Source organism: Alnus glutinosa, chromosome 10, assembly GCF_958979055.1.
Source record: "Alnus glutinosa chromosome 10, dhAlnGlut1.1, whole genome shotgun sequence".
In the NCBI taxonomy this organism is placed as follows: Eukaryota; Viridiplantae; Streptophyta; class Magnoliopsida; order Fagales; family Betulaceae; genus Alnus; species Alnus glutinosa.
In genome coordinates, this window is record NC_084895.1 from 4,238,648 (window position 1) to 4,247,758 (window position 9,111).

Below are 9,111 nucleotides of genomic sequence, written 5' to 3' on the forward strand. Positions count from 1 at the left end.
AGTGTTATTAAGCAAAAAAATCTAATTTATCAATTTAATCAATTAGTAATTGATTTGCCAACCATACGCTTTAATTATTTTACCAATTATAAACCGGCACCTCAATTTGTAAGGAGGTTGTAGAAAAAACTGTAGTACCCCGGCCATTTTCCGATCAAGAATAATATTACATCGAATTCCCAAATAATAAAATGTTAAATTTCAGATCGAACAAAAAAAAAAAAAAAAAAAAAAAAAAAAAAGGAGAAGAAGATCGGAAATTTGAGACCAATCAGGCAAAGCCCTTGCTGGAGCAGACCATTCAAATCGTGACAGCTCATAAAAACTTAATCGAAACCAACGCTCTGAAAACGATCAATCCATTTCGTCCAACTCCATCATCAATTGCAGTCTCTCCATTAACCAAAGTCTTTCTTGTCACAAGGATAATAGTGTGTATTGCATGCAGGTGCAAGGTTGGTTGGCATAATTGGAAAGAAATATCTCTCCATGTGAAGAAGATTAGGCCTGCTTCCAAATTCATATTTGTTCAAGCTTCGGCCATAGCTGAAGGCAAGCAGTTGCCTGCTGGCTCATATGGGTCTCAGTTTGTTCATATGTTGACTGATTGCCTTCCATTTTGTTGACAGCTTGAGGTATAACAAGCCACCACCAATAAGCTTGCCAACGTTCAGATAAATGTATCATCCTTCAACGTCTCCTGTTGTATATTAAAGTAGATCATGATGTATTTAAAAACGACCCAAAAGAAAACTAGAAAGATCACTTTTATGACCCAATTTCTTGTGTTCATTGTATCTACTGGATAGGTTTGCAACTGGAATTGGCTTAGGCGTTGTAAGAAGAAAACTACAAAAGATCTACCCTTTGAATCTGGACCGTTGGAAAACTTGGAATTAAATCTAGACCATTGGAAAAACTATAAGAAAATCCACCCTTTTGTTTTGGGTCTCAATGAAGTTCTAATGATTATTGGGGGAGAGGGAAAGAGGGACCAAACAAAGAAAAAAAATAGAACTCCACCAAAGAGAGATGAGCAGAAACCAAACCAAGTTGATAAGCCAAACTAGCATCAGCAAGCCAGTCAGTGCAACAACAGTTTACCTCTCTATAAGTATGCTCAACCTTGCACTTCCAGTCTTGGTAAAGAAGATGCAAATGCAATATTCTCTTTAACTCATTGTTTTACCAATGGTAAATCCCAACAGATTTAGTGCCTTGGTAATGCATGAAACACTATTTAGGCATGCGTTAATTTAATGGGGCGCGAATCCAAAGAAAAATACACATATTGCCAGGCCAGCAAAAAATCAAGAAAAAAAAAAGAATAGAAAATGAAAAACTAAGCCTCTAAGTTGTCCAGAAGGAAAAGTTGATTTAAGAAGTACAAATGGAAAATTATATAAATTAAAATCTAATCGTACTAATCAGAAACATCATCCCCAAGAAAACCATTCCCATTATCCTGATGAATCACAGATTTACTTTTAACTTTTGTCAATCTACCAGAAGATTTCAAGGGTTTCCTGACCTTCTCTGCCTGCAACTCCAACCCCTTCTCTGAAGGCTTCCGCTTTCTTTTCAAGCGCGCAACTGCGTCCTCTGCAGCTGAATTATCTACAAATGCATGAGTCAGTGCCTCATTTATAGAAATCTAACAAAGAACATTGGGAACAATGGAACATGATTAAAATCTTGGAGGATTAGAAAGACGTTCTTTTTATTTACAAAGCATATGAAATTATGTCCATTTTTGTCAAATATATATATACGGTGCTTAAATCCTTTTGGAAAAAAATTTGCCTTTAATGCGATTAGTGTCCAGCTTAAAAAGATTTTACTCTTGCAAACATGTACTTGCACAATTGTCTTTTTTTCTTTTTTGGTAAATGACACTTTCCTTCCCACATACTACCACCCTTATTTCACTTTCCCCCCACAAACTTCAACTCAATGCAACTAATACCCTATTTTGAAGTTTTGGCATCAAATTTACCCCTTTCATCCATATCAACCGTTAAGTTAAACAAAAATCATGTGAAATAACTCCATTGCCCTCGACAACCATGTCCATTTTACATTAGATTAAAAAAAAAAAGCCACTTTTATGTTGAAAATCGACATATGGGGTTGATGAGTTTCTTTTTTTCAATGCTTAATACTCTCTTTTCACATAAAGGAGCAATTTAGTCATTTCACATATTTTCCCGTCAACTTCACAGTTGATCTGGACGAAGGGGCAAATCAACACCGAAACTTCAAAATAGGATCTAACTTACATTGAGTTAAAGTTTCTAGAAGTGATACATGGATGATGGTTTATGAGGGAAAATATCATTTACCCCTTTCTTGTTTTAAAAAAAAAAAAAAGAATAATGCTAGAAACCATATTTTATTATCACAACTTATAAAATCTAAAGACTTGTATTTATGCTTTGTGCTGCCTTACCAAATATTGGTTTAAGGCTCCTGTATTTATAGAGAAGTAGTTACAAAGAACTAGAAGATTACAATGTAATAAGAGAAGAGACTAAGAGTTCTAATCTAAGTGTTACACTGTGAAGTAAATCTGAACTATAAGTTATCTAGTATTTGAATTTGAACAACTAATCTTATCTTTAGAGTTATCATTATCTTGAGAACAACCGTTTGAACGTATCTAGATTAGGGCTAGATATGTATTTTAACACAACTATCCTACAATATTGAGGAGTCAGTCTCAACCAACCCTTAGATCAGTCCTTATTTAAAAAAAAAAATAAAAAATAAAAAAAAAAAATCAAGGGTTGGTTGGGACTACTACATCAACATTGTGAGATAATTGTGTGGGATAAAAATATAGTATAAAGCATTACTCAAAAACAAAAACAAAACAAAAAAAAGGAAATTGCTTTCTGACAATTGAAAAATCTAGCATATGACCTGAAAAATCAGATGGGCCTGCTAATTTCAAGATTAAACACCCACCAAGCAATGCTTTTTCTTAACCCACAAATCTCATGTGAGACATGTCAACCATCCTACGCACAAAATTCAATTCAATTGGATATACACTTTAACATGTCATCACTGATCACAGTTCAATTAGTGCATTAGTTAGCATGATTATTATCTTCAACTTTCTGGTTTTCTTCAAGGATCTAATAATCCCTCTCTTTTCTTTTCTTTTTTCCTTTTTTATTTTTCTGATAAGTATCAGTTAAAGCGCCAAACAGAAGGTGGCGTGACCCAAGCACACAAAAAGGGCACCCTTCAGAGGGAGAAAGAAAAGGAGAAAAAGAACAGGAAAAAAAAAAAGTTCACTGTTCAGGTCCTAACTATATTTCATATGATAATCTTTATGTTATTTAGGGCGGGGTGGACTCTCAAGCTTGTTTCTTATAAAGAAAATTTAAGCACTCACGTTTCACATAACCAGTTAAAAGGTGGGGCAGGGCAGGGAGGTCTTCAATTTGAACTTTTCCAGGTTATAGGTGAGAATACTACTGCTATAGCTACCCTTTTTGTCTTTTGCTATGTACTGCTGTGACTACAATTTTGCATGCAAGACAAAGGTCGGTTAGAAATTGAGGCTGTTAAACTCAATATTGGAGTTCTGAAGCCAGATTTTTTGTAAAAATATGATGCCAAACTTCACTAGTACAGCTAGCTTGAATACTTGTTACTAGTAAAGTTGAATTCAAGGTAGTTATGAATTAGACACCCAACCCATAATCATCACATCCCTAGCTGCAAGGTATGACTCGCATAAAAGTACGTACAAGGAATAATTTTACCTTCAAGTGGACTTGATGCATGGTTTGTTGTGCGTTCATTTGGTCCAGCGTCATCTGAAAGAGGGGATCCAGAATGGTTACTGTCCACTAACTTTGATGAACTTTCTATGTACTTGTCTTGCTGCTCAGGAACATCAGGAGAAGGAATAGCTGGCAAGAAGCACAATTCTTCTTGGGACATATCTGAATCACTAAAATCTGAATTCTTCTCCACTGTCACTATATCAACTTCATCATCCTCATTAACATCTGATTCTTTCACCTGTAAGCATACATATATTTAAGAAACAAAGAAGTAAAGAAATGTTCTGCTCAGCCAGATAAATGCCTTCTCACCTTTTCAGTTTCAGGCACCAGATCAAATTCATCTTCTCGTTCTACATACTCCTCATTTTCCTCTAGCTCTTTGAAATCAGGAGCAAATGCACTCCAGTTCTCTGTATAATCTTTAGCCCAAATATAAATCAAGCCAGTCAAGGAAACAGAGACAACAACCGGGTGCACAGGATGCCATGCTAAGTCAATCAGGGCTTCCTTTGGACCTTCAAGGATTTTCACTAGATGCCCAGCCCTATCCCATATATAAATCTTGTGCTCTCCTTTGCTTGCAGAACCTCCAATCACCCACTCTCCATCACCACTAAAGCAAGGTGCTTTCCAATGCATTTTTGTGATAGAATCTTGAAACTCCCGGAAAAGTGTCAGGCACTTTGATCCAATAGCCTTCAACTTCTCAACACCATCTAGCTCATTAGCGGTCTTCTCTAAGTCATCAAGGGCTATAAGCCCATCTTTCAAGGGGAGAAGATTTTCATAGATCCTAATCGTCCGATCATTTGAATTTGTAAGCAAATACACTCCACTTCTGCTGAATACTATGTTCTTGACCACAGCACCCCCAGTAACAGGAACCATGGCACGCACTCGGATAGTTCCGTAATCTATTATAAGAATTTCCCCTTTCGAGTTCCCCACATAAACAAGATCCCCATACTTGTTAAAGCAAGCAGCAGTTGGAGTGTAAGGAGGAGCTCCATCTGAGAATTTATTCCGTGATTGAGAGACAATTCCATTGCTTGTGTCAGGGATCGAAACTGGAAGCACAGTTGTGCTTCCAGTGTTCAAGTCAACTATCATGGGAGCAGATGAGAGGGGGCATGCCAGGCAAAGAGATGGAGTAGAGGAACCAGGATGTAGACGAGCTTGTAAAGGGGTTTGCTGCAGAGTTGTGCGTGAAATTCTTTCACCGCTGACGACATCCCAAAGCGTTAGCGACTTGTCAGCAGAAGATACAAGGATACGATGACCATACTTTGACCAAGAGACACTTGTTATGGCAGCAATACAGTCTTTATCTCGGAGCTCCTTAGCAATGCCCCTGGTTTCGAAATCCCAGATAACGCAGTTTCCATCAGAGCACCCAGCTGGCCAATCAAACAAGTATTAACATGTGCAGTAAAGAACTCAGATTAACTCCCAAGAATATTAGTCTCAGTTAAAAGATTATTTACCTGGTACAAACCCCCCCCCCCCCCCACCCAAAAAAAAAAACAAACAAACAAACAGGAGGAGATTACGGCACACATTAGCTATGTGTAGATGGTGCATCTGGGTTTTGAAAGAAAAAAAAAGGTTGATTACAAAATTACTATAACAACAATTGCGCATTTAAACATCAAGTTAAAAGGAAAAAGAAAATTAAGTATGCTCATATCACTAATCATAAGGAGCAACGTTATTAACCTAAAGACTAAAGGACATAGCCTGATAACTAGATTTACTTCAGGAAAATTACGTCACGACCTCCTCGTGTTTCACGGTTTTTAACATTGAGAGCTCAATTTCCAATTTAATAAAGTTGAGACCAGTGATTCGGGCATTTGTAAATCGAGACCTCCGTTAGTTTTTCCATTAAATCGGGGGGAGGTGGTCTTAAAGAGCTTGGTGGTCCTCCCGGGGCAGCAATTGATCTTAGCCTCTGTTTTCAAACTTTGGGTGTCTCACACGAGGGGAATGAGAAGGACTTTTTAGACTTCATGGCTCTATTTGATGCGGAGCATCGTCTAGAGGCTCGAGTCTCCACTCCTAAGCTTAAAGGGTGTCGTGAAGTGAAGAACCTAAAGTGCACAATTAATTATGATTCTAGCCAAGGCAAGGCAAGAAGGCCTCTAATATGATGTTTTAGTCTCTGGGTTTTGTGGGCTGATTTTGTAGGGGTCTTTGGGTTTTCTCCTGTTTTTGGGTGTTTTTCCTCCCTCCCCTCTCTCTCTATCTCTCTCCTGTTTTGGTTTCCTCTTTGTATACTCCATATATGCTTAGGGGTGCCTTTTACGCTTTTTATAAAATTCTCTACTTACTTATCAAAAAAAAAAAAAAGATTTTCCATTAAATAGATGATGGAACTAATATGAAAGTATAACTATGCCCCTCAAATCAAAAACTAAAGAGTAAAAAAAAATGGTTTGCGGTGCTGTCACCCAACCCAGCCACAGCCATGGCTAGGTCTCTACCAGCCACGGCTGTGGCTGAGACATGCCAAGCTATGGTGGCTGGGTCGTCTCCCAACCACAGCCATGGTTGGGCAGGGTGACAGCAACCCCCAATCTTTTTTCACATCATTTCTGTTATCTATTGATGGAAAAACTAACGAATGTCTCAATTTATAAATGCCCGAAGCACATATCTCAATTTCATTAAATTAGAAACTGGGATCTCAATATAAAAAGCCCGAAAGCACGAGGGGGCGTGACATAATTTCCTTTTACTTAAATAATTTGGTTAATGAATCAACCAGCTAGTATTTGCTGGAATTATCATAAATAGCCTTTTCTACGAAGAAAATACTCAAAAAAAAAAAAAAGGAGGGGGGTAAATGATGAAGTATCCCAACCAAGAAATTCAGCAAGGCAACTAACTTCTATCAACTATACAATCAACATAACATACAGAATAACAATCCCAGGTTAATGTAAGAAAAAAGGTAAGAAAAATAAAAATAAAAATCTAGGAAATCCTTTCAGTTATCAGAAAAATAATTATAATAGAACTCAAGAAAGATGCCTCATTTTGTATGGAAGTTGATTGAGAATGCCTTCAAATACTATAGAAGCTGCTTAATGCGTGAAAAAGCATAAGGCATCAAACTAAAGCCTCGGTCAGATGGTAGCTCTTGGATTAATAATTGTGTTGATAAATCCTTTCCATAGTTTAAATGACGCAACCAAAAAAATAAAAAATAAAAACCTTTCGAGGCTGATATCCTAGAAACATTGATATCGTGCAAAGCTAACTAACCTTAACACCAAAACTAGTTACTAAGAAATTATTTGCATTAAAAGGAAGTTGTAGCAAGTCCCTACTCACTTCCATAAACTTGACTTGTCTAGCGGTTAATATTGTTATACATAAGAGCAAAAAGTCAATTAAAAGTGCCAACCACATTAATATTCAATCCTCCACATCATGTAGCTAGATATTAAGTTAGAAACTGAGCATATTATAAAAAGTGCACATAATTATCAAGATGAACAATAACAAGCGTCAAAATTCAGGCTATCTATCAGGCAACCTCAAAATATTTTTAAGATTAATATAATAGACAAGGAAGACTAACCAAAGAAATATGAATATAAATTTTACTTAAACAATTTGCTTAAACTTTTTTCAGCTAGAAGGCTAACTAACAATCAAGTTCCAAGCATTGCGATCCCCAAAACCCCTACAATATTCTTTCTTCTTTCTTCTTATTTTCCGATAAACACCCCAACTAATCTTCCTAAGGCCAGCACGTTAATACGATCATATGCAAGTAACCAAACTGCTTGCCCAAATGCAGATTTTTCCGAAGTGGACGCTAATGCTATCCCTTTAAATCCTACATGACATTCACTACCAATGCTAGCAAAATACAAAGTTCGTTATAACTCCCTAAGTTATGTTGTGAAAACAAAAAGAACCACCACATCTGCATTCACCCATTGCTGAAAGATCCAACCAAAAGCACAAGAATTAAAATTTTTCACTTTATATTCCAAAAAAACTGAAATTTTAACTTTTACTCTCCAGTTTGTACATGAGCAGTTCTTATTTATCGATTTTGAAAGTCCCCACAAGCTGTTAATGCTACCTAAAGAAGTTAGTTAAAGCTCCATATGTTATGTTCTGAAAACAGAAACAATCACTGCATCTGCTTTCACCCATTGCTAAAAGATCCAAGCAAAACCACAAGAACAAAAAGCTCACTTATATACTCCAAAAACTCAAATTTTCAATTTTACACTCCCGTTTTACATAAGTGGTTCTCGATTATCAATTTTGAAACTCCCAAAAATTTGTTACCAGCCCAAGAACACCCACCGAAGCAACATAAACTTGAGCAATTGCGAAAACCCAAAAAATAAAGACGCATAATGTCCCAAACTATACTTTTCAGACACACACACACACCAAAAAACACAAACATGCGGCTAGTCGAAATGAAACATCTTTTCAGTTAAATTTGTGAGGGAAAAAACACAGTTCACCCTGAAATTTTTCTCTTTCATCCCAACAAGTTTCCCAGAAAGCTACTACCTTGCTGCTATACAAACAAAACCCAAAAGGAAACTGAAATAGCACGACCTAGAAAGTCAGAAACTGCAATAAGTATGCATTAAACACTCTCAAAGAGCTACAGAGAGAGAGATTACCAGCAAGAAGGGTACCACGGCGATTGAATGAAATGCACTTCATGACCCCATGTTCCAAATACTCCTCTATAACCTCCGGAAAGTCTCCTTGCAATGGATCTTCACAATACCATACATACACCAATTACAATACAACATCGAAAACCAAAACTTTCAAACTGAAATTAACAAAAATCTTCGTGTCTGTGTGTGTATGTGTGTAGGGGAGAGACAGCGAGGGAGAAATAAAGCTCACCGATTATGGGTGCGTTCATGGTCTTGGTTATTTTTCAGAACCTGGGATTGAAGCCACAGAGAGAGAGCTATTTTTCAGAACCTGGGATTGAAGCCACAGAGAGAGAGAGAGAGAGAGAGAGAGAAAACTGAAAAAGGTAGAACCCGGAATCCAAATTTGGCTCCGCGGGGATTTAGATTTATCCTGTAAATCCCAAGTATGTACATTTTCGGGTGATCTGGACCGTTTAGTTGAATACGCTTAACCGCCTATGTCTTGCCACATCGACGACCACTTACTTGGATCTACAAAACGGCGGCGTTTGTTTGTGGGAGATTTTCATTTGAACATCTTCACCCAAAAAAAATTACAATTTAGCCCTCAAATTGCCAACAGTTTTGCAAGTAGCCCAATGAACTCACAACACTTAGAT

At 37.1% G+C, this 9,111-nt stretch overlaps 1 protein-coding gene across 4 annotated transcripts; it reads right to left on the reverse strand.

The window, feature by feature from the left end:
- Window positions 1–277: 277 nt before the first annotated feature.
- Window positions 278–8,860, reverse strand: LOC133880288 (protein RBL-like). Of its 4 annotated transcripts, none has more exons than XM_062319221.1 (6): window positions 8,700–8,860; window positions 8,465–8,563; window positions 4,113–5,200; window positions 3,777–4,038; window positions 1,532–1,608; window positions 278–700 (listed from the first exon to the last, which is right to left on the reverse strand). In XM_062319221.1, the coding sequence occupies exons 1-6, from the start codon at window positions 8,716–8,718 to the stop codon at window positions 671–673; spliced, it is 1,575 nt and encodes a 524-aa protein (XP_062175205.1). In that variant the 5' UTR covers window positions 8,719–8,860; the 3' UTR covers window positions 278–670. The 4 variants fall into 4 exon arrangements, with proteins under 4 accessions (XP_062175205.1, XP_062175204.1, XP_062175203.1 ...); XM_062319220.1 differs by having other exon boundaries at window positions 279–700; window positions 1,532–1,617; XM_062319219.1 differs by lacking the exon at window positions 278–700 and having other exon boundaries at window positions 1,167–1,608.
- Window positions 8,861–9,111: the final 251 nt, after the last annotated feature.